At 43.9% G+C, this 25,720-nt stretch overlaps 1 protein-coding gene across 1 annotated transcript; it reads right to left on the bottom strand.

Annotated features, from left to right (window-relative positions):
* Positions 1-2,562: 2,562 nt before the first annotated feature.
* On the bottom strand, positions 2,563-25,276 carry LOC106539643 (cytochrome P450 2J2). The gene is made up of 9 exons (XM_087725101.1): positions 25,106-25,276; positions 19,164-19,326; positions 17,187-17,336; positions 16,616-16,776; positions 14,699-14,875; positions 11,932-12,073; positions 8,086-8,273; positions 5,817-5,958; positions 2,563-2,753 (listed from the first exon to the last, which is right to left on the bottom strand). The coding sequence occupies exons 1-9, from the start codon at positions 25,274-25,276 to the stop codon at positions 2,563-2,565; spliced, it is 1,485 nt and encodes a 494-aa protein (XP_087581227.1).
* Between the last annotated feature and the right edge of the window lie 444 nt (positions 25,277-25,720).

Genomic DNA, 25,720 nt, shown 5'->3' with positions numbered 1-25,720 from the left:
TGGCTCAGCTGATAAGGGAGGAGAGCGTGTGGCTTAGAGGTTAATATAACTTCCTAATATGTAAACAAAAAAGCCCAGGTTCGAATCCCAATAAAGGTATAGCGAGCTGATGAGAGCTAAATAGCTTGAAATAGATCTATACTAGTCTCCCTTCATTTATTTATCAGCACAAATGCAACACAAAAATGGTTTTCTGCCTGGAAGGCTCCTAGGGTGGAGCTGAAAGGCAAAAGGGAAGCAGTATGCTCCCTCCCATATTTGGACATAACGTTTAGTGTGTGTGTGTGTGTGTGTGTGTGTGTGTGTGTGTGTGTGTGTGTGTATCTCCAATATTTTAATGAGAAATGAATAACAATTTTTTTAAAGAAATGTTTGGCTCAGTTGTGGTTGTAAGTTGAGGACTACCTGCATTAATCTGCTATAAGACAAACCCATCAATTTGGACAAAAGCCCAAATCTTTCACCAGAAACTGCCTAGTATCCCATCACCCCTGCAATAGGATTGTTCTGGCAAGGCTTTGTTGTATCATTAGCCCTTTTTCATTGCTCAGGTAGGCACCAGTAACCAATAGAAATAGGAATACAAACAGGAACAGAACAGAGTTGGAAGGGACCTTGGAGGTCTTCTAGTCCAACCCCCTGCCCAAACCTATACCATTTCAGACAAGTGGCTATCCAGTCTCTTCTTGAAAACCTCCAGTGTTGAAGCACCCACAACTTCTGAAATAACCATTCCACTGGTTAATTGTTCTCATTGCTAGGAAGTTTCTCCTTAATTCCAGGTTGGTCCTCTCCTTGATTAGTTTCCATCCATTGTTTCTTGTCCTGCCTTCTGATGCATGACTACACTACAGAGTGTGAGAGATTTAAGTTTCTGCTTCCGGGGATGGACAGCGCTGTACATGGGGCTGCCCCTGAAAAGTGTTCGGAGACTACAATTAGTCCAGAATGCAGCCGCGCGAGCGATACTGGGTGTAGCAACGTACGCCCACACTACACCTATCCTCCGCGAGCTGCACTGGCTTCCTATTGGTCTCCGAGCACGATTCAAGGTGCTGGTTATTACCTTTAAAGCCCTACATGGCCTAGGACCCGGATATCTATGAGACCATCTTCTGCCGCACATCTCCCTAAGACCGATAAGATCGCACAGGATGGGCCTTCTCCAGGTGCCATCATCTGGACAATGCCAGCTGGCGACGCCTCGGAGTAGGGCCTTCTCTGTTGTCACTCCGGCCCTATGGAATGAGCTACCCCCAGAGATCCGGACCCTACCCACTCTCATGGCCTTCCGAAAAGCTATTAAAACCTGGCTATTCTGGCAGGCCTGGGGCTGTTGACCTCTTGATTGAGGTCCAGCCCCACTTAGACTGGGTGCATGTTGTGTCTCTTTTAATCTGCTGTGTTATTTGTTTTATTTGTTTTTAATCTTTTCTTAATATTTTTATTTCTGTAAGCTGCTTGGAGTCCTCCGGGATTGGGCGGCCTATAAATTTAATAAATAGTAATAGTAATAGTAATAGTAATAGTAATAGTAATAGATGCTAACCAATTGTAAGGTTCTTCCTCAGCTACCTTCCCAAGCAAGTAAAACTCTTGAAACCGTTTGCATTTCAAAAGAGACTTTTACTGAGAGAAAGTGACAAGAAAGAGAAAGTCAGATGGCGTCCGAAATTCAGGCGCGAAGCATTAAGCTAACTTTTCCCCCTTTACTCTTCCACCTGGATACCCCGTTTCCATCCGTAGCCAATAATATCCCACGAAGGTGCTTTGGGAAATCGCCAAGTCTGGATCAGAATACTGCGGCCTTGGATACCCGGCCCGAACTGGTTCATAGGGAGTCACTGCAGATGGTGTGAACTCCACCTCCCTTTAAGCCAGGGGAGTCAAACTCAATTTCATTGAGGACCACATCAGGGTTGTGTTTGACCTCGGGAGAGGGTAGGCGTGGCCAGCTTGACGTCACTCACGTCAGGAAACGCCTGTGGTGGCCCGAGCGCTCTGCCAGAGAAAATGGGCTCCCAAGCTCCGTTTTCAGCTGCGACAGCCTCCTGCAACCCTCTGTCAGTGAAAAGCGATTCCCAAGCTCCATTTTTGGCTGAAATGGCTTCCTGCAACTCTCTGCCAGTGAAAGCATATTTGTGAGGGCCCTCCCGAACTCCATTTTTGCTGGCAGAGGCACTGTGGGCTGGTCCTTCACTGTTTCCGGGGCAGTTCCTGAGGGCCAGATCTAAGCACCCCGCGGGCCAAATCCAGCCTGCAGGCCTTGAGTTTAACACCCCTGCTTTAAGCTCCCCAGCTACAGCAAAGTGAAAGCATGCAAGCTATGTGGCCCATGATGCCTCCCCTCCCCTCCCAGAAGGGCAGCATTCCGATATGGACCTGACACCCATCCTGAGAGATGCTAAGAGGAGTTTTTCAGCAAGATCTGAAGATTGATTGATTGATTCCACTATTGGTTCATTCAGGAAGATCTTGAAGGTGATTGATCCTACAAGCGTGTTAAACAAAGGAAAGATCATAACATGTAACCAATGATAACTCTCTTGATATTTGTCCATATTATGGTGTCCTGACATGAGGAAGAGCACAAATCTTAAAAGGAGCGGGATGCACAGAGACCCCGATGATAGATTTTTCACTCAGCTTTTCCACACCTTCTGGTGGCTCCAACCTAAAATGCCTCAGCAGCCTGGTAAAAATGTTGAAGAATTCAGTCTTAGCCAGGAGTTCTCCCAAGCAGGCCCGAGCTCCTGGACAAAAAGAAAAAAAATTGAATCAGCAATAATCTATTTTGCCTATCCATTAATTACTGTATTTTTTCGGAGTATAAGACGCACCTGTTTCCCTCAAAAAAGAGGCTGAAAATCTAGGTGCGTCTTATACCCTGAATACAGCATTTTTTGCCTCCTAAAACCCCGTCTCCTTCACCAAAATAGCTGTGCTGAGCCTTTAGGAGGCTTATAGAGTGCTCCTGGGGGCTGGGCGGGGGACAGAAATGAATGTAAAAAGGGCCATTTTTTGCTCATTTCCCCCCTTCCCGGAACAATAGCAGTGGACTTATATACCGCTTCATAGGGCTTTCAGCCCTCTCTAAGCGGTTTACAGAGAGTCAGCATATTGCCCCCAACAATCTGGGTCCTCATTTTACCCACCTCGGAAGGATGGAAGGCTGAGTCAACCCTGAGCCGGTGAGATTTGAACCGCTGAACTGCTGATCTAGCAGTAGCCTGCAGTGCTGCATTTAACCACTGCGCCACCTTGGCTATAAGCCTCCTAAAGGCTCTTCATGCCCTTTTTTTTAAAGGGGGGGGCATTTTCATGAAAAACAGGCCGTTTTGGGGAGGTCTGCAGGGTGCAAAAACTTTTTTTTTTAATTTGCCTCTTCAAAATCTTCATCCATCTTATACTCTGATGCGTCTTATACTCTGAAAAATATGGTATTTGCTCCACTTTGCAATGTTGTTGTGAATTTGATTTTTTTTTTAATAATTCAATTATGATACATATTTTTTTTAAAAAAAGAATTTGATGAATCTCTGGCCCTAAACTCATTTTTTCATACCAAGTTTGTCTTCCTAGAGTACCTCCTACCCTATTTCACCTGAGTGAACTGGCCATGATTAGGAATATTATAATTAGCTCAGTGGGTGCATTGCAGAATCTCTCTGTTTTATTGACTTTGGCTGACATCTGCTGGTAACTATTTATAACTACAATCCCCTTTTTCTGCCTAGCTCTTTTTTTTTCTTTTTTTTCTTTCTAATGACTGCACATAAATTCCCAGGAGATGTAAGAAGACTGTCCATTGATCAGCCTCTTGAGGAGGAGAAGAAAGAGAAAGTGCCAGTTATAGTTACCATAATGACATCAATGCTTGAGAAACTAGGACAGGTATTTTTATAACTAGGAAAGTATTTTTTTCCAAAATAAATAAATAAAAGGAGTTAGCCAAAGAGAGTGTAGTCCAAATATAATAGCAGTTAGACTTATATACCGCTTCATAGGGCTTTCAGCCCTCTCTAAGCGGTTTACAGAGTCAGCATATCGCCCCCACAGTCTGGGTCCTCATTTCACCCACCTCGGAAGGATGGAAGGCTGAGTCAACCTTGAGCCGGTGAGATTAGAACTGCTGAACTGCAGATAACAGTCAGCTGAAGTGGCCTGCAGTACTGCACCCTAACCACTGTGCCACCTCGGCTCGGTGGCAAGGTGCAGGGAAACACACTGCCACAGAGGAAAAGATGGCATAGGAATGAGAAAATCAGTTTTAAAAAAAGAAAAGGTTGCAAACGGTGCCCCAGCCTCCCAGCCAGTGGTGGGCGCCTATCAGTCCGCACCGGTTCAGTGGAACCAGTAGTGGAAATGGCAACTAGTAGGGATGCCAAACCGGTACGGACAGCATGCTCACCACGCCACCGAACCAGTTCCCCAGTTGCCGCACAATCTTTTTAATTTTAACCTTTTTTAATGTTCTGCCCATGCACAGACCTTTTTACAGGCCACTGCGCACTGCACAAATTGTGTGCACACCGGAGCGGCAGCAATGCCAGCAGAAACCCACCACTGCTCCCAGTTGATCACGGCCAGTGGCTTTGCTGCCTCCCAGGTGATTAGCTGGATCTTCTTTTGTAGCCCTCCACAGGAGAGCAGAGCTGGAAAAGCAGGTTAGTGAGGGAAGTGAGTTTGCACTGGGATGGAGTGGGAATGGGGATGTTGCGTGATCCTTACTCTGGAATGGGGATTTTGTATTAAGATTGCTCCTAAGTAAGTAGGAATACCTGAATGCTGAATAACACTTTTATTGTTCTTATGTAAGTATTTGTGTACTGCTTTTATTGTTTTGTGTACCTCTTTTATTGTTTATATTTAAGTGTTAAATGCCCGAAATAATAAACTACCTTTTTGTATATCTTTTTTTTTTAGGCAACGAAGTGATGTCGAGTTAGCCATGCCCACCCATTCACAAGACCATCCAGCCATGCTAACCCAGCCAGTTATTATGGCAGAGAACCGGTTGTTAAAAAAATTTGAAGTCACCATTGGGGTTCACCGACAAATGCGCGCTCGACAAAAGCGCGACCGATGAAACCGCGGCGAGAAAACCGCGAGTTTGAAATTGTGCTGACAAATGAGCGCAGAAGCGTGCCGACAATAGCGCGCCGACAAAAGCCTGCCTTCAACAAACAAGTAATAACAAACTAATAACCCTAACCCTAACCCTAAACCTAACCCTGAACCTAACCCTTACCTTAACTTAAATCGCGCTTTGTCAGCACGTTGTTATGGGTGCGTTTATGATGTCACGGTTTTCTCACCGCGGTTTTGTCAGCGCGCTTTTGTCATGCGTGCATTTGTCGGGTCACGCACCATTGGTCATAAGGTTGAACAACTGTGGGGACATTGCAGTAGTCATAACTTTGAAACCAGGTCATAACTAGCTCTTGGGCAGTCCTGTAGGAGATAACCAGGCTGAGCCTAAAGGCGGGGTCAAATGCATCATCAGTTTGGAGACCCTACGCCCTCAAAAGAGTCCACACATACCCCTTGAAGTCTATTGATTCTCATCTGGTGCCAATTTGCATTGATTGTTAGTAGTTCAGATTTTTGTACATAGGTTGCATGGAATAAACTTGCAGTGTGTTTGAACTCTATTCTGGCTCCTGTGTTTTTGTGCCTGAAACGTCCACTGTAAATTCAAATGGTTGCAGAGTAAACGTTTATAACGTGGGGACCACCTGTATTTCCTTCTCAATATAGGCCTCTTCATAAGTTAAGCATCATTTGGCCATCACAATTACTTTTCTAAGAATTACCTGCTCCAAAGGGAAGAAATGCTTCTTTTTCCACAAAATGTCCTTCCTTGTCCAGAAAATGATTTGGATTGAACTCTTCAGGTGCTTCCCAGTGTTCAGGATCCAAAAGAACAGAACGTAAGTCTGGAAAAATGACAGCACCCTGTAAAGAACAAATTAACATATTGAAACATCTAGACAAGCCCAACTTGTTTCTGGTGTTGGAAGAAATTTCCTCGGTTTTTAGACACTGAGAAGAAATGGATGCAGAAGTCAGCTGCCAGAAAGTGGAATTCTTTTAATGTAGGGAGGCAAGAAGCAAAACGTGACACAGCTCAAGTGTTCCTGCCTTGCAGACAAGATTGGGATTGAGATTCTGAGCCAAGGTGGCGCAGTGGTTAAATGCAGCACTGCAGGCTACTTCAGCTGACTGCAGTTCTGCAGTTCGGCTGTTCAAATCTCACCGGCTCAGGGTTGACTCAGCCTTCCATCCTTCCGAGGTGGGTAAAATGAGGACCCGGATTGTTGTTGGGGGCAATATGCTGACTCTGTAAACCGCTTAGAGAGGGCTGAAAGCCCTATGAAGCGGTATATAAGTCTAACTGCTATTGCTATTGCTATTGCTTTTATGCTTCATTCCCCTTTGAAGCTCCTGCACCTTAATGGGTTTTTGTTGTGTTTCTGATTGCTCAGGGTTTTTGTTTCCCTGCTTCAAGGGGTCAATCCTATCCGGGTTTTTGTGTTTTCTTGTCTTAAGTGTTAATCCTGTCAGGGGGCAGGAAGAGGGAGTTTTGGTTTTGCCTTGGTGAGTTATTTTTAGCCTGATTCCTTAAATATTTTCAGGATCTGCTTTGTTATTTCTAATAATAGCTTTTGGCAGTCTGCCCAGACTTGCAATTATCTCCTGAGTCCTTGCCTCAGAGTCTTTCTCTCTGTAAGGAAAAAAAGGCTGTTTTTATTTTCTGTTTTAAGGGTTTTTGACACTGTCTGTCTGAGGTATACTTCCTGTCACGATGTTTTTTTGTTTTGCCAGCTGTGCTTATATTCTGAGATATACGGTAGACTGACTCTTCTCTGTAAGCTTACCACGCATGTCTTTTGCCTTCTTCTTTCTCTTTCTCTTTCTCTTTCTCTTTCTCTTTCTCTTTCTCTTTCTGTTTTGTTTGACTGCTGAGGAGATAGGCTAGGAACTTTGCCAAAATGTAGTTATTAGCCAGTAAGTTTGTTTGTTATTTATTTTACAATAAAAATATGTTTCTTAGAATATATCTCGGGTTTATTGTTGTCTTAATTGTTTTTCTTCAAGGAAAAACCATGGTTCAACCTCCTATAAACACAGGGCTGAATTTTCAACCCTCACACTTCCCACACTGGCTATTCCATTTTTGTTCCCTGTGTTATTGAACTTCATATACGTTTAATTTCGAACACAGTAGACCAGAAGATACAGCAGATTTTGGAACAAATGGAACCTGTTCAGTTTCAATCCCTTTTGTAGCAAATGTAGATTCAGTAGAAACAAGTTAAATAATATGCCTTGTTGTATAATTATGCAAAAGAGATCAATTTAGATTTGGCAAATGTAACTAGTTAATTAAGCATACATCATTGCATTATTTTCTTCTTGTTCATTTCTGTTTTAAATCCATTTATTTTCCCGATGTGATTTCCTTTACCCTTAGGACTAAAAGTATTTATATTTATATAAACATTTAATTTATAATTACATTCATTTAAGTGTTTGTACTTGCTTAAGTGTACATTTATTTAATGACATGTTTATTCTTAAGTATATATTTATACCATTTCACTTTCTCCAAACTAGGGAAGGATCTTTTGAAGCTTCTCATTAAGGCTCATCACATGCAGATAATATTTCACTTTTCTTTTGAAGGGTCATAATTCACTCTAACAAGGGATGCAGTGGCTCAGTGGCTAAGACGCTGAGCTTGTCAATCAGAAAGGTCGGCAGTTTGGCGGTTTGAATCCCTAGCGCCGCATAACGGAGTGAGCTCCCGTGACTTGTCCCAGCTTCTGTCAACCTAGCAGTTCGAAAGCACATACAAAATGCCAATAGAAAAATAGGGACCACTCCCTTAGATAGCCTCACTGCTATCTAGCAATGCCCACCCATGCCAGCAAAAGGGGCATACTGATTTAGGGTTCATACAATGCACTAAGCCCAAAGTAAATGAATCAGAAAATGGGAGCTCAGTCACAGGGTTCCTGTCTGGGAATGGAGCTCATCCCCTGCAGATCCCATCCATTCAGAAAAATCTAAAATCTATACCTTGGGAATGAGAAAACCATTCAGCTCAACATTCTGTACACATTGCCTGGGAAGCCCAAATAGGAAGGGATATTTTTTTCGTATGATCTCATGAATGACTGCATTGGTGTAAGGCAGTTTTTTCTGTTTTTGGTAAGAGATTGAGGGCAAAGAACCAAAAACTTCATCCATCTCCTTGTGAACTTTATCTGAGAAAAAAAAAGGTGAAAACATGAATTTTATTTCACACCATTCTGTTTACTTCCAAAAAGAAATAACATGAAGATTGAGAGACACTAATCCATATATGACTTGGTAGGATTGCCATTCTGAGTAACAGGAAACATGAATATTAATTGACCTATAGTGTAAAATAAATAAATAAATAAATAAATATTTAGCAATTGAATTGACCCCTGATTTAGAGGCAAGACAAGTCTTGGACTTTGATTCTGTTTCATTTTAGCTTGTTTTGAGATCATTGATAATAGATATAAAGAGATAGATGGTAGATAATAGAGATAGATAGATAGATAGATAGATAGATAGATAGATAGATAGATAGATAGATAGATAGATAGATGATAGATAGATGATGGATGGATGGATGGATGGATGGATGGATGGATGGATAGATAGATATAGATGATAGATGATAGATAGATAGATAGATAGATAGATAGATAGATAGATAGATAGATAGATAGATAGATGATAGATAGATAGATAGATAGATAGATAGATAGATAGATAGATAGATAGAAAGAAAGAAAGAAAGAAAGAATAGATAATGATAGATAGAGTTAGTTGATAGATGATAGCTAGGGAATAGAGGTAGACAGAGTGGGAGAGAGAGTTTGAATGGACCTTGGAGGTCTTCTAGTTCAATCCCCTGTTCAAGCAGGATAATTTATACCATTTCAGACAAATGACCGTCCAATCTCTTCCAATCTCTTGTGGTTGCTAAGATAGATACTAGTCGTTGCTAACTCATGATGTGACATGATATTCTTTCTTCATATTTTTATATTTATATATCAGGATATCTATCTTTGCCTGTATTGTTGTGTTTCTTTTCTTTCCACTTCCTTTGAGTTCTCTGTTTCTCTTTTTTTCCTTTTTTAATTACAGTTTTTATTTTATTTTAATATAAATAATCCATTAAACAGTGTGCCATCTGGGTACAAATATTTTGTGCAAATAATTAAAATTTACAATCATATTCATTATTTAATCTATTCCTAGCTTAATTCCAATACCTTAAATGTCTAATAACAATCCTCATCATGGTGTATTTAACTCTATTGATTATGTTAACTCTATTGGTACATTTTTTATATTTTACACAACTCCTTTTACTTCTAATTCTTATATTTATTCTCTAACCATCAATAAAATGATTCCCGTATAGTGTAATAACCAGTTTGTTCTTTCTCTTTAATTGCCAGTGTTAATCTGTTCGTTTCTGCAGATTTTAATATTTTCCTGATCACCACCTCCTCCGTAAGTATCTCTTCATTTTTCCTGTTTCTCCATCTTTCTTCAAAAATATCAGGATACGTATCTTGTGAACCATTTTGAGCAATTTAGCAATTAGACTTATATACCGCTTCATAGCAGTTAGCAATAGCAATAGCAGTTAAACTTATATACCGCTTCATAGGGCTTTCAGCCCTCTCTAAGCGGTTTACAGAGTCAGCATATTGCCCCCAACAATCCAGGTCCTCATTTTACCCACCTCGGAAGGATGGAAGGCTGAGTCAACCCTGAGCCGGTGAGATTTGAACTGCTGAACTGCTGAACTGCAGTCAGCTGAAGTAGCCTGCAGTGCTGCATTTAACCACTGCGCCACCTCGGCTCTTTTTCTTTTGGCTCTGCTTTTTTTAAGGTAAGGAAGATGCTCTGCAGTTTTTTCCCCCTAGTTTTGAGGGCAAGGTTTTGTTATATTTCTCATTAGAGAGAGGGAAAACAATTATTTAAGCCGCATTTTTTACTTGATGTGATTCATGCTGTCATTGGAACAATTTCTCCTCCACAGCTGGAATTGTCCTTTTTTTTTCTGTTTAACTTTGTCCAGTGGTCACTCAGTATTGAGGGGGAGGGGGGAATGATCTACAATTGAGCCAAGAGAAAACAGATTATCTAAATTGCTTTTTTAATAAGGATTAGTCCATAGGACTATCAATTAATGAGGATTTCGGAACATTAACAAAAGAATTAAGGGTCCGTATGGACTTGGAATTATATTTTTTTAATTAATTAGAAGAATCTTTCTGTTTAAAATGGCAATTGGTAGAGAAGGGGAGACTGTTATGAATGTGAGAATGAGATATCAAAGACTTGACACTAGAGGGAGATAGAAGATAATCAAGCCTTATATTATAATAATTATAAATTCTAATAAATCCTTAATACCAATTGAGGCAAATGGTTGTCCAGCCTCTCCTTGAAAACCTCCAGTGTTGGAGCACCCACAACTTCTGGAGGCAACTGATTCATTTTCTCACTGTCAGGAAACTTCTCCTTAGTTCTAAGTTGCTTCTCTCCTTGATTAGTTTCCACCCATTGCTTCTTGTTCTGCCCTCAGGTGCCTTGGAGAATAGTCTGACTCCCTCTTCTTTGTGGCAACCCCTGAGATATTGGAAGACTGCTATCATGTCTCCCCTGGTCCTTCTTTTCATAAAACTAGACATACCCAGTTCCTGCAACCCTTCTTCATATGTTTTACCCTCCAGTCCCCTAATCATCTTCGTTGCTCTTCTCTGCACTCTTTCTAGAGTCTCCACATCTTTTCTACATCGTGGCGACCAAAACTGAATGCCGTATTCCAAGTGTGGCCTTACCAAGGCATTATAAAGTGGTATTAACCCTTCACATGATCTTGATTCTCTCCCTCTGTTGATGCAGCCTAGAACTGTGTTGGCTTTTTTGGCAGCTGCTGCACACGGCTGGCTCCTATTTAAATGGTTGTCCACTAGGACTCCAAGATCCCTCTCACAGTTACTAGAAACTGAGCCAGGTACCACCCAGGTACCTGTGCATTTCGTTTTTCTTGCCTAAATGTAGAACCTTACTCTTTTCACCATTGAATTTCATTTTATTAGATAGTGCCCAATGTTCAAGTTTGTCAAGATCCTTCTGTATCTTAAGCCTGTCTTCTGGAGTGTTGAATAGGTTGACCCTCTCTTTCTGCAGTCAAAGGTGAGCATTGTGATCAACAGAATTGCCATTTTCTTGCGGCTGTGTTCTGTTATTCCCCACGGTGCAATGGGGCCACGTGTCCACCACATGCACGCGAGATGCATATTTACCGCCCATGATGCTCCAGCTGCTCAGCGGAGCATCATGCATGCGCCGTATGCTCTGTGTGCATGCGCTGAAGCCCCAATCGGCTCAAATACAGGGAAGGAGGGCGGGAGGGTGGGCCCTCTGAAGCACCATACCAGAACGGTACCTGGTGCTCCCAGCAGGCACCAGAACGCCCGTACTGGGGTGTATCGGGGTGCACCAGGGCGTACCGGGGCGTACCGGGGTGTACCGGTCATGTCCCACCACTACTGCCCACCCTAATACCCAATTCATTACTGATCTGTGTTGTGCCATAGCTGGTACGATCTGCTGTTGTAGCCAATCATGTAAAAAGAATATTTTTCTTAGGTGGGGGCAGTCTAGATGCAAATCCTCTGAGAAAGAAATGTGTTCTATTTCAGGGGTCTCCGACCTTGGCAACTTTAAGCCTGGTGGACTTCAACTCTGGGAGTTAAAGTCCTCCAGGCTTAAAGTTGCCAAGGTCGGCGACCCCTGCTCTATTTCACTCCACAACTAATAAACCCTGTTCATTTCCCCTAGTGCTGCCATTTGTCTTACCTTGTACATCCACATTGTTTGCCATGAGAAGCATTGCCCATGTCAGGGAGGCGTAAGTTGTGTCTGTCCCAGCAATAAAGAGGTCAGTGATGCAGAGAGCCAAGTTATCTTCATTGTAAGTGGAATCGGGATCGTCCTTCTTCTATAGTTATTAAGAAGAAGAAGGAAATGTCATTTATAGGCATTTTCCTACAGTTAACCAAAACCAATTCAAATAAGCCTGTTCCTATACTAGCTCATGAACCCCCTTGCCTGGGGAGAATGAGGCAGTACTCCATACTATCAGGATGCCACAAGGTTGCAAAGGGTAAATATAAGAAGTGGGACATGATTCTTGAGTGAATACCCAATTGCAGTGACCACCAACCTTTTGAGCACCCAGGGACTGGAGCTGTGGAGAGAGACTTTTCCATGGACTTGATGGGGCATGGTTTCATATGCTATGCCTGCATCCCACAGATGGGATTCCATTTGTTTGCACAGCCTGGTTTCTGGCATGCTGAGACCCAGTGCCAGTCCATGGACCAGGAGTTGAAGTCCATGGTCCTGCTTTGGGAAAGGTTGTTTCCCCACCTTTCCAGCTTGATAGACTGGCAGCGATGGCGATGGGGGTTAGATGGGATGGTTTCATGCGCACTCTGCCACCACTTCTGTGGCCAGTTCTGAATGGGCTGCGGAGCAGGGATTGGGGACTCCTGCTCTACAATAGTGTTTCCCAACCTTGGCCCCTTAGGATCAGTGGACTTCAATTCCCAGAATTCCCCAGTAAAGCTGGGGAAGAAGAAACACTTCTTTCTTCCATCCATTGAGAAAACTAAATGCTTACAGTGGCGTGGTGCTACAGATTGACCCTCCAAAGTGCTGCAAACCCCAGAGAATTTCAGACAGAGAAACTACTGAAGAGTTAAGCCCCCATGAATTCAGACAACAAAGGGGAAAGAGGCAACGAATTCGGAGTGCATGGATATATTTAGGAGGGCATGCTGTTTTTGAGTCTGGCTTATCTGCATTTCCTGGAAAAATACATGGGGAAATCCCATTGGTGGGAAAACCCACTTAGGGTTATGGTTAGGCCTCCATGAATTTGGACAGAAAAATGGATGTCGGCAACGAATTCAGAGTGCATGGATATGTTTAGGAGGGCACTGACTTTTCGAGTCTGGCTTATCTGTATTTCCTGGTAAAATATATGGGGAAAATCCCCTTGGCAGGTAAATCCACTTAGGGTTAGGGTTAGGCCTCCATGAATTGGGGTAGCAAAATGGACATCACAATGAGTTCAGAGCCCATGGGTATGTTTATGAGGGCAAAATCCCATTTTTCACACTTACGACCACTGCAATATCCCCTCGATCAGGTGATCAAAATTCAGACGTTTGGCCGCTGACCCATATTTATGACGGTTGCCGTCCCAGGCTCATTTCTTTGACAAGCAAAGCCAATGGGGAAGCCTGATTCACTTAACAACCGTGTTACTAACAATACCCGCAGTGATTCACTTAGTAACTGTGGCTAGAAAGATCGTAAAGTGGGGCAAAACTCAGTTAACAAATGTTTCACTTAGCAACAGAAATTTGTGGTTCAACTGGGGCTCGCGGAAGGAGATACATCTAACAAGACCCAGAAGAAGGGCCTTCTCCACGGTGGCTCCCTCCAGAACATTACATCTCCGAAGATTAGACCGTCCCCCACTGTAACACTCTTTAGGAAGGACCTGAAGATGTGACTCTGCCAGCAGGCCTGGGGAACTTGGAGCAGATTGGATCCCATTAAATGGTTGTTATAAGTGTGTGTTGTCAGCGGTGTGGGGACGTTATTTATTTTATTATTTTTATTTTTATTTTATATTGTCCTTTTAAGTCTTTGTAAGCTACCTAGTGATGTAATTGCTCAGTGGCTAAGATGCTGAGCTTATCAATCAGAAAGGTCGGCAGTTCGGCAGTTCGAACCCCTAGAGCCACGTAAGGGAGTGAGCTCCCATGACTTGTCCCAGCTTCTGCCAACTTAGCAGTTCGAAAGCACGTAAAAATACAAGTAGAAAAATAAGAACCACCTTTGGTGGGAAGGTAACAGCATTCCGTGCGCCTTCGGCGTTGAGTCATGCCAGCCACATGACCACGGAGACGTCTTCGGACAGCGCCGGCTCTTCAGCTTTGAAACGGCGATGATCACCGTCCCCTAGTGTTGGGAACGACTAGCACATATATGCAAAGGGGAACCTTTACCTTTACCTTAAGCTGCCCTGAGTCGCCCTGTGCGAGTAGGTGGTAATATACATTTTCTAAAGAAATAAAGAAATTGTGGTCCAGGACTACCTGTAACGATCGCTACAGAAGATACGATCTATAACCCTGATGGCAAACCTATGGCACGTGTTCACACACACAGTTGCCAGCTGCTCTTCTAGTTTCCAGCACACACATACATGCCGGCTGCTGCAGCCCCATAAAACAGCCTGAAAATGGCCAGAAAAATGGTCCAAAAAAGGTTCAAAAAACAGTCTGAAAACCAGCCTGAAAACATGTGCCAGCCAGCTGGTCTGATGCTCCGGTGTAGGCGAAGACCAGCTGGCCAGTATGCATGCGAGTGCTGGCATGCAAAGTGCCAAAGAGTGCCAAAGATCAGCTGGCTGGTACGGGGATGTGCACCAGCCATCTGGTCTTCAGGTTTCACACGCATGCACACATACTCCAGTTTGCCCACTCAGTGCCCAAAAGGTTCATCATCACTGCTCTATAATGAACAGGAGCAGTGTACCAAGACTCACTTTCTCCATTTTCAACAGATAGAAATCAATGAAATCCTGTGGTTCGTGCAAGTTCTGGTTCTCCTTATGCAGCGCGATCTCCTTCCTGGCAAAGGAAACGATCGTCTCCAGAGCAGACAGGGCTGTCTGGTGAGGGCCTGGCAGATGCTTCATGATATTCGGGAAAGCCTCATAGAGCTATGAAAGAGAAAGAGAGTAAGCGAGAGAGAGAAAGATGTCTATGGAGGTTTTCCATCATTTAGGTCATGGCTGTCCCAAGAGGCAACTGATCTTAATTGGGTTTTTTTTCTTTTCTTTTTGCTTCTCATCCAAGAAGCTCCTTCAGCTCTGACTGTATGGTGGGGAGTGAAAGGATTGATACTCTTTGCAGACAATCCCGAGTCCTTCGGGATTGGACGTCCTATAAATTTAATAAATCCAATTCAATCCAAATCCAATTTTAAAGACAGGAAAGTCCACATTTTGGACAGAGAGGACTTCAGATTGGAAAGAGAGGCCAAAGAAATGGTGTAGGGTTTCAAGTCCGGGGAGGGGAGGTCTGGCCACCAGCAAAGGACTTCCCCGGACTTGCTTTGCTGAGCACGGGGCGACAGGTGGTAGTTTCCTGCCTAAGCAGGGGATTGGACTAGAAGACCTCCAAGATTCCTTCCAACTATTCTATTCCATTCTATTCCATTCTATTCCATTCTATTCCATTCTATTCCATTCTATTCCATTCTATTCCATTCTATTCCATTCTATTCCATTCTATTCCATTCTATTCCATTCTATTCCATTCTAGCCATCTATATCAAAACAGAACAGCCCTCTGTCAACAGAGAGGGAGGGATACAAGACCATCTATCTCCAATCAACATAGTCCTTTCAACAGTTCCCAGAAGGCTCCACACCCATTTGCACCAATCAGGTGACCCCGAGGACAGAGATCAACCTCCCTAAATCCTTCCATTCCCCACCATCCAGTCATAGCAGAAGAAGAGGCTTGATCTGAAGCGGCCCAGTGTTATTATATCTTCTTTTAAATAGCAGAGAATAAATATACTTCCAGAAAGCACATCAATTTTAACAGCATCTATACAAGTATAGTCTGAAATGTAACACTACAAACAGTGTATATTGTCTGAATTGTTTGCTGTTTGTTGCAAGGAGGCAAATTGCTGGGAGCCAAAAGTAGATTCCCCCCCTTTGTTTTCCTCCACAAAAGCTAGGTGCGTCTTATACTTTGGAGCATCTTATATGCTGAAAAGTACGGTAGGTCTTTGACGGAAGGCAGATTGGTAGCAGGTTTTTTTTCTACAGTTCTAATTATCCATTGAAGTCTATGTTTGTCTTGTTTGGTTGCAGAGCAATCAAACCAGTGGTGGCATTCAGCCAGTTCACACCTATTCGGGAGAACCGGTTGGTAACTTTCTAAGTAGTTCAGAGAACCGGTTGTTGGAAGAAATCTCCTTTTGTTTTTTTCCTACTTTACAGGGCTAATCCTGTAAGGAAGGCAGGAAGGAAACATTCTAGGGTTGTTTCTAGCCTAATCTTTGTTGACCTGCTTACAGAAACTGCCTCTCCGGTTAACCCTTATTACATTGTAACCGCTAAGGCGAAGCGCACATCGACCTGAGTGACCTTGAGTTGGCCACGGCCACCCAGTCACATGACCACCGAGCCCCACCTACCCAGATGGTCATTAGGGCAGAGAACCGGTTGTTAAATTATTTGAATCCCACCACTGAATCAAACCAAAAGTAAGGATCAACTTACTTCAAAGGGTACAATATTACTGTTTAATTATCATTCAAGAATGGCCCATATTTAACTGAAATGGGTTTCTTTTAAGCACCATCAACCCATTGTTCTAGAAAATCAGAAATTAAGTAACTCAGATGAGTGGGAGAAGGAAAAGCCAAGGATACTACAACTTACTACGTAGAAGGGATTGCCTCCAAATTTTAAGGCAATCGAAATGGCTTTCATCAACTCCAGGAAGTCCTTATCGTCAATAGAGAAACGATGTCCGAAAGCTACAGTACAAATCACACTGCAAACTAATCTCATGATGGGTAGTGATGGGTCAAACGGCTGGCCTGAAAACAAAAGAATTTGTATTTATATTCACATTAATTCTGCCTTTCCGGGTTATATCAAATACAGGTAGTCTTCAATTTATGACCACAAGCGAGCCCCAAATTTCCGTTGCTAAGCGAGACATTTGTTAACTGAGTTCTGCCCCATTTTGCAACCTTTCTTGCCACTGTTGCTAAGGGAATCACTGTGGTTGTTAAGCTAGTAACATGGCCGTTAAGCGAATCCAGGCTTCCGATTGAATTTACTTATTAGACCTCAATGAAATTGAGTTTGACACCCCTGGTATAGGGCCTTCTGCTTGAGCAAGGGTTGGATTAGAAGACCTCCAAGGTCCCTTCCTATTCTCTTACACTGTTATTCTGTCTGTGCAGTTATACTCAAGCCAACATCATCTCAGATTGTCACATACCTTTTGTCTCAGCAAAGAATTCCATAAGCTGTTGGGCTTCCTCTTGGATCTGCGATTCCATGCCTTTATTCCCCAGTCCCAATTTCCTCATGGTAACAATACCAAACTGTCTTTGCTGCTCCCAGATGTGACCATTTGAAAAGACAATACCTGACATCACCGAGACAGACAGAGATATTAGCATTCACAAAAATGTAAAATTAATCAGACTGACAGCCTTCCAAATGTATCTCGGGACTCAGTGGCTTAGAAACTTATCAAATTTGCTACTCGATGCATTTTGATGTGAAAAGTTTGTCAAGGTATTCCTCGTTTGTTTGATACGCCATGCACAAGCTAGAACCTGTTGAGGTCAGCTGCCTTGAGACTCCCCTACATTATCCCTTAGGGGTGGGGGGAATTGTTTGGTACTCATTGAGCCTCCCATAACCAATTCATGATGACTACTCAGAGCCAAAAATGCCAATCAATCCTAAATTGCATTAACAGAGATCAAGATCAAGATGAAGTGTAAGACCACACTTAGAGTACTGTATCCAGTTTTGGTCACCACACTATTAACGATCGATGGAAACTGAACAATAAGAGATTCAACTTAGAAATAAGGAGGAACTTTCTGACAGTGAGAACAATCAACCCATGGAACAGAAGTTGCCTTCGGAAGTTGTGGGGGCTGTGTAGAGGTGGGTTCCTACCAGTTCGCACCTATTCGGTAGAACCGGTTCGTCAAATCTACCAAACCGGTTAGAAGAGGTTCCACCAGTGGACCCGGAAAGCAGGCCACACCTACAGAAGAGGTTCCAAAATTTTTTGAAACCCACCACTGACATAGAGAGACACAGAGGGAGGGAGGGAGAGAGAGGCAAAGACACATACACACAAACACACACACACACACACACACACAGAGGCAGAGGCAGAGACAGAGACAGAGACAGAGACAGAGACAGACTCACACAGAGAGAGAAAGAGAAAGAGAAAGGAAGGAAGAAAAAAAGAAAGAAAAAGTGAGAGAGAAATGAAAGAAAAAAAGAAAAAAGAGACAGAGAGACAAAAGGAAGGAAAGAAAAAGAGAGAGAGAGAGAAAAACACATGGCCAGCAAGCCACTCCCACAAAGGAGGCCACACCCACAGAGTAGGTTCGAAACATTTTTGAAACCTACCACTGGGGCTGTGACAACCAGCCACTCAAACTCCTCCTATTTATTTCTTTGCTCTCCTCTCCTCCCTACACATACATGCCTCTGGGATGGGCCCAGAGGTGATATTAACTTGCCTTCCCTACGAGTTTGCAAATGTGAGCGCATGTATGCACTTCGCCTTCTGCGCATGCACTTTGCCCCAAAAAGGGGAGCTTAAATGGGGTGCCGTAGAGCCAGAGTGGGTGGGCAGGGCCCCCTGTGAATTCTGCTACCGGTTTGAGTGAACCGGTCAGAATCGGCAGAATACCACTTCTGGCTGGGCCCCATCTGTTCCTACCCCTCACTTAGCTCAGGCCCTGAAGGCATCTACATCTCTTCCTGGGGGAGGACAGATGGCCCTGTCTCTGTCTCTGATGCTGTTTCCTTATCAGAGCCTTCCAAAGGCTCCGAAGTTTGCCCAAGTTCTCCCACCACCTCCTACTCATCCGACTCTGCTGCTTTCTCTGCTGGCAGCCGACGGGCCACAAACACAACATTTGATTTGCCCTTCTTCTCATGGGAACTATCACCTCCCTTCATCTTTTGGCAGTCTTGCAAAATCTGATAAACAGATGATACAATACTCTGTGCTTCACAAGAGATTTGGAAAAACCATACCAAAGGGGTAATCTTGGAGTTGCGGGCAGATAAAAGGATTAGAAAAGAGGGTTTATTCCTTGGGAAAAGGAATAAACTGCCAGATATTTTAATCCAAACTTTGGACTGTTGGCCACATTCATTTTTGACCCCAATCTTAACAGGACAGCACCCAATGACTCCTATAGCTATGACTTACCCCTTTTTTGAGTGGAAGCTAAAACGAAAGGGGTGATCGGGCGATCCGCAAAGGCTTCTGAATGGTCAATCAGTCCTTCTTTCACAGCTTGGTATCCAGAAAGGATTATGATATGATAAGGGCCTCCCCACAGAGAACAGATGTTCCCATATCGCTTGGCCAGCTGCAATTTGGAAGATGAGACAAGAATGGTTTACTGTATTAGACATAATTAGAATAGAATAGAATAGAATAGAATAGAATAGAATAGAATAGAATAGAATAGAATAGAATAGAATAGAATAGAATAACAGAGTTGGAAGGGACCTTGGAGGTAATAGCAATAGCAATAGCAGTAGACTTATATACCGCTTCATAGGGCTTTCAGCCCTCTCTAAGCAGTTTACAGAGAGTCAGCATATTGCCCCCAACAATCTGGGTCCTCATTTTACCCACCTCGGAAGGATGGAAGGCTGAGTCAACCCTGAGCCGGTGGGATTTGAACCGCTGAACTGCTGATCTAGCAGTAGCTTGCAGTGCTGCATTTAACCACTGCGCCACCTTGGAATAGAAGACTAGGTCTTCTAGTCCAACCCCCTGCTTAGGCAGGAAACCCTGCACCACTTCAGACAAATCCAACATCTTCTTAAAAACTTCCAGTGTTCGAGCATTCACAACCTCTGGAGGCAAGTTGTTTCACTCATTAATTCTTCTGTCCGGATATTTCTCCTCAGTTCTAAGTGGCTTCTCTCCTTGATTAGATTCCACCCATTGCTTCTTGCCCTACCCTCAGGTGCCTTGGAAAATAGCTTGACTTCCTCTTCTTTGTGGCAGCCCCTGAGATATTGGAAGACTGCTATCATGTCTCCCCACGACATGACACAAGACTTGTGTGCCCATTTCTAAAATGGCGCCTGTAACTAAAAAAAAAAGAGGAAAGTTGACAGTGAGGGATGCTGCGTGACATCTTGCGCATCAAAACCACTGTTTTTGAGCCAGACCTGGCCCATATAATGCAGTCGAGATCTCAGTATCACCCTTCACATTAGTGCAGTTAAGTTATTTGTTTCGTCTTTCATAAAATAGTTCATTTGCATTTAATGTTAGTGGTTCAAAGAATATCAGGATGAATGGTTGGCCCCATACATTTTTACCTCACCAAATCTGGCCCTCCTGGCAAAAAATTTGGACACCCCTGGTTTAAAAGTTTCTCCAGAAAATCCATGAATTTAATTTAACTCAGTTCCTTTCCCTGATGAAGGCAAACCATCAGTTTTGCACAGTTTTCCATTAGACCAGCTGCAGATATCGTGACTAATATATCCAAAGCCTTCTGCTTTACACCATGCCCTACAGAGGTAGAACAACATGAATATTACAGTCCTTGTTGACATTATTGGCTATCTTAAAAATATGCCTCTCCTCCCTGCTGGCAGACACCTCTTTCAAAACCTCCACCTCATTTCCTAACTTCACATCCCTTACCATTGAATCACCAACCAGAAGGTGGCTTCTCTTTTTAGATTCTTTGCTTTTCTTGCATGACTGGTGTGTAATACCCGGTTAACACTGTCCCAGGGGTGGGTTTCAACCGGTTCGCGGCGGTCCCTGCGAACCGGTTGGTCGGCGAACCCGGAAGTAAGTAACTTCCGGGAACGGCAAAGGGCCCACCCGCCCGCCCGCGCTCCTTACCCGGTTTTGACGAGTTCTGCACTTCCACGCATGCGCAGGACGCATACAACGTCTGCGCGATCCTCCAGGAGCAGCTGGAGCCTCGCACAGACGCTAGTACGCATGCGTGCACCGCGCGCGTGCACGAGGATGCCGCCGGCCCCGTTCCAACCGAACCGGTTGGAACGGGGCGAGAAACCCACCCCTGCACTGTCCCCTATCTGAAACTACGGTAGTTCTTTGTCTCGGACCACCATCTCCTGCTCATCGGAGTTATCAAGCTCCCTCAAGCTGGGATCTCTCTTAAAATTTACATGAAGCCTCTGGGTGAGGCCATTCGCCAGAATGGGGTTGGGTGTCATCGGCATGCTGAAGATACCCAATTGCACAGAACATCTCCACTCCTGGCCAGACAGGTGATGGTATCACAGTGCACGTTCTACAAATGCAGTTGCTTGAGGGATTTGCATGACCTAATTAATTGTGTTGTGCAAAGAAAGCTTTTGTTCTCCTGCTTGCTACGGAGGAGCAGATGAATTACACAAAACCATTAATAACAGAGGATCAACTTGAAAGGCAGCCAGGATATAGTATACTATAATCCAGATTGTGTGATAAAAGAGAAGACACAGAAGCTGCAGGTGCTCCCTCAACTATCTGTTCTCTCTGTGCCTCCAAAGAGATCAACACTGTGTCTTTTATTTATGCACAAATAGGAGGCGTGACAGGGGCCTGTTCTTTTATAATAATCTCTTACAAGCTATTTGGAACAAAAAATACATCTGTTCAATTGTGACTGATTTGATATTTTCCTAAGACTGAGGTTGATCTGAATGTGGATTTTAAAATGACAAGCTACACGAATGAACTGGGCAAACATGAAGTATTAGATATACAAATGAAACTGGACATCTTAATTATTAAAAGGGACATGAGAGGAACCAACCATAAGAGTGACTTGGATGATATTCCTTTACAAAGTTCTGTTAAAACAGGGGTGTCAAACTGGTGGCCCGGGGCGCGAATGCGTCACGCACAGGCTACACCCACTCCAGCTCCGCGAAGGGGAAAGACGTCACAAAATGTCATGTGACAGCAACGTGAACGTTGCTTATTAGAAGGCACAAAGGACAAAGGACAATAAATCAATGTTCAATTAAACATCCTACTGTATTCCTGACCTAGAGTGTTTTTGGGAAGGATGAGTTGGAGAACAAAATTCAGCTGAGCTGGGTGTGGTGTTGTTGTTGTAGGAGTGAGACAGAAGATCAGATGCGCTGTTTGGGAAACTAAAACAGTCTGATGCAGCCTAAGGCAAGTAGAAGAATTACTGCAGGATCCAATCTGGGCTGGCCACCAGGACCAGAGGTTTAGTCTACCAAGCTTTCGGCCTCATGCTGGAGCTTATTCCTCAAGGAACTTCTCTCTTACCAGAATGTATGCTGGGTGTTAACCACCAAATTAAAAGAACACAAGCAAGCAATCAGATGAGGAGATCTGAACTCACTGCTATCTTCACATTGCAATGAACAAGGACATACGTTCAATTTTGTAGCTACTAAAATTGTTGGCAGAGCAGGTACAAAAATAGCCAGGGAAATGATTAAATCCTGGGAGATGGGCTCCCTTGTTCAGTTAACAAGAGTCCTAATTTACCACTAGTTTATCACGTACTTAGGAACCGAGGACTTGGCAGCATAAAGAAACAACAGTCAACGGCTTAATAGCAATAACACTTTAGACTTATATACTGCTTTACAGTGCTTTACAGCCCTCTCTAGGCAGTTTACAGAGTCAGCATATTGCCCCCAACAATTTGGGTCCTTGTTTTACCCACCTCTGAAGGATGGAAGGCTGAATCAACCTTGAGCCTGGTGAGATTCGAACTGCCAAATTGCAGGCATCCGGCAGTCAGCAGAAGTAGCCTGCAGTACTGCACTCTAGCCACTGCGCCACCATGGCTTAATAGCAGCCATCACCACCCCAATCGACAACTAAAAAGCCACATACAACCAGGCATCCTACAGAATAGCCCAAAGAACATATTCTGTTGAGAGCGCAGTTCCCCAGGGATGGGCTCCAGTATGTCCAAAAGCTTGGAAAACCAACTCATATTGGTCCTTGAAATATTATCCTGGTACGTGTACATTCACCTTCATTCATGAGAAGAGTTATTGTTCTCCAGAAATAAGACTCATGAAGAGGTGTAGTGGAAGAACAGGAGTTGTATTAGACTTGGAGAAGAGTGGCATAGTAAACATTGAGTACTGGCTTTTGAGTACTTGTAGGTGTGTTATCTAGAGGTCAGGTAACACACCTGTTTCTCTCTGTAACTTTTGGAGCCCTGTGTATACAACAAAAACCTAGTGAGAGATAAAATATGAAAACAGTGATAATATAGTTCATTAAAGCACAACAGATGTATCCACACAACTTAATGCACCAGTTGGCTTTTTACTGTGTTTTGATATGTTAACATGAAGCCGTTGGGTGAAATCATTCATCGGCACGGGATCAAATATCATCAATATGCGGATGATACTCAGTTGTATCTGTCCACCCCGTGCCAACTCAGCGAAGCGGTAGAAGTGATGTGCCAGTGCCTGGAGGCTGTTAGGGTCTGGATGGGAGTAAACAAGCTGGCACCCAATCACGACAAGACCGAGTGGCTGTTGATGTTGCCCTCCAAGAACAGACCAGATATTCCATCTCTTAGCCTGGGGGCCGAAACCCTTTGTCCTGCAGAGAGGGTCCGCAACTTAGGTGTCCTCCTGGATCCTCAGCTGACATTAGAATACCATCTGTCAGCTGTGACCAGGGGGGCTTTTGCCCAAGTTCGCCTGGTGCACCAGTTGCGGCCCTACCTGGACCGGGAGGCATTTCAAATGGTCACTCATGCTCTCATCACCTCTAGGCTTGATTACTGTAATGCGCTTTACTTAGGGCTGCCCCTGAAGAGTGTTCGGAGACTACAATTGGTCCAGAATGCAGCCGCGCGAGTGATATCAGATGTACCTAGGTACACCCATGTTACACCTATCCTCCGCGAGCTGCACTGGCTTCCCATCAGTCTCCGAATGTGCTTCAAGGTGCTAGTCATTACCTTTAAAGCCCTACATGGCTTAGGACCTGGATACCTATGGGACCGCCTCCTGCCACATACCTCCCAATGACCTATAAGATCACACAGATTGGGCCTCCTCCGGGTACCATCGACCGGGCAATGCCGGTTGATGACTACTCGGGGGAGGTCTTTCTCTATAGCTGCTTCGGCCCTGTGGCATGATCTCCCCGCAGAGATCCGGACCCTTCCCACTCTCTCGGCCTTCCGTAAGGCCACTAAAACCTGGCTGTTCCGGCAGGCCTAGGGCTGTTGACCCCAAAATATGGTCCAGCCCCACTTGGAATAGAGAGCATGGTGTGTTTTTAAATCTATCTTTTCTTTCCTTCTATTCTTTTTGATTTGTATTGTTAGCCGCCCGGAGTCCCATGGGATTGGGCGGCATACAAATGCTATTAAGCTTTGAAACTTTGAAATTTTAAAGTCTGTGCTGCTACACTGTTTAAATGCACACTCGTTAACCGGGTTCTGGGTATTGTGTGAACCCAGCTCCAGGAGCCCTTGAACTAGTACTGCTTCAGACAAGACAAAATTATGTTTTTCAAGTGGTTCACTAAGTGATAAGTAGCATTCAACTGGATCCGTGTGGGATTTTCATTCACTCTATTGTTGAGAAGCCACATGGTGGTGTAATGGTTAAAATGCTTAATTAGGAGCAGAAAGACACTACATAACCCACAGCTTTGGAACTGTAACAAATAGAATAGAATAGAACAACAGAATTGGAAGGGACCTTGGAGGTCTTCTAGTCCAACCCCCTGCCTAGGCAGGAACCCTACACCACTTCAGACAAATGGCCATCCAACATCTTCTTAAAATCTTCCAGTGTTGGAGCATTTGCAACTTCTGGAGGCAAGTTATTCCACTGGTTAACTATTCCAACTCTCAGGAAATTTCTCCTCAGTTCTTCTCTCCTTGATTAGCTTCCACCCATTGCTTCTTGTTCTGCCCTCAGGTGCTTTGGAGAATAGTTTGACTCCCTCTTCTTTGTGGCAACCCCTGAGATATCGGAATACTGCTATGTCTCCCCTAGTCAAATGACTTGTTCCAATCACTCTTTCTTTGCCCACCTACCCCAAAAAGTTTGGGGGGGAGGTCAAAACAAAAAGAATCGAGCTGCTTTACAACTTCCCCTTGGTCCTGATTGGACGAAGCCGTGCAAAAGACGTACCTTTCTGAACGTCGCCTCTGAAACACCAATCCCAAGCAGCCGCCACATACTTCCCACCACAGGAAGTGGAAAAGGTCCTGGCGGGTAGCGTTTGAGTGACCAGATCTGTTTCAGATAGGAAATAAGCTGGCGTGGAATCCAAAGGATCAGAAGAAACAGTGGCTTCAACATCCTCCTGCCTTCTCACTCTCCAGCCCTATTATCCGTTGTAGGACTTGTGCCTACAGACTCTTTTCTCTCTGCAGAGACGCTTGTTGTTTTTATGTCTCTGCTACCACACCCTTCTATAATCGCTCCTACTTAAATTCTTTTTGAGTTCAGGACCAGACTGTTTAGGACTGCGATGATCCATGGAAGTTTAAGCTCTTGTTTTAAATAACTTATGCGGCTCTTTATTTACCCCTGCCTGCTATCAACTTCTAAATTTGCCTTTAGAGCAATAGCTCTTAGACTTGTATACTGCTTCACAGTGCTTTATAGCCCTCTCTAACCCCTTAACAGGGTCAGCCTATTTCCCCCAACAATCTGGCTCCTCATTTTACCCACCTTGGAAGGATGGAAAGCTGAGTCAACCTTGAGCCTGATGAGATTCAAACTGCTGGCAGCCGGCAGTCA

Source organism: Thamnophis sirtalis, unplaced genomic scaffold (genome assembly GCF_051295495.1).
Source record: "Thamnophis sirtalis isolate CommonGarterSnake01/CBP01778 unplaced genomic scaffold, rThaSir2_p1.2 scaffold_11, whole genome shotgun sequence".
In the NCBI taxonomy this organism is placed as follows: Eukaryota; Metazoa; Chordata; class Lepidosauria; order Squamata; family Natricidae; genus Thamnophis; species Thamnophis sirtalis.
The sequence above is the reverse complement of the archived record's forward strand: the minus strand, read 5'-3'. Positions and strand labels throughout refer to the sequence as shown.

What these genes read in the sequence shown, in the direction of transcription:
- LOC106539643 (XM_087725101.1), bottom strand. Translation starts at nt 25,276, where the DNA reads ATGTTGAAGCCACTGTTTCTTCTGATCCTTTGGATTCCACGCCAGCTT. An exon ending in CAGAGGCGACGTTCAGAAAG is followed by an intron (nt 19,327 to 25,105) that starts GTACGTCTTTTG and finishes TCCAAATTGCAG; the next exon opens with CTGGCCAAGCGATATGGGAA. An exon ending in ATGGTTTTCTCATTCCCAAG is followed by an intron (nt 5,959 to 8,085) that starts GTATAGATTTTA and finishes TGTTCTTTACAG; the next exon opens with GGTGCTGTCATTTTTCCAGA.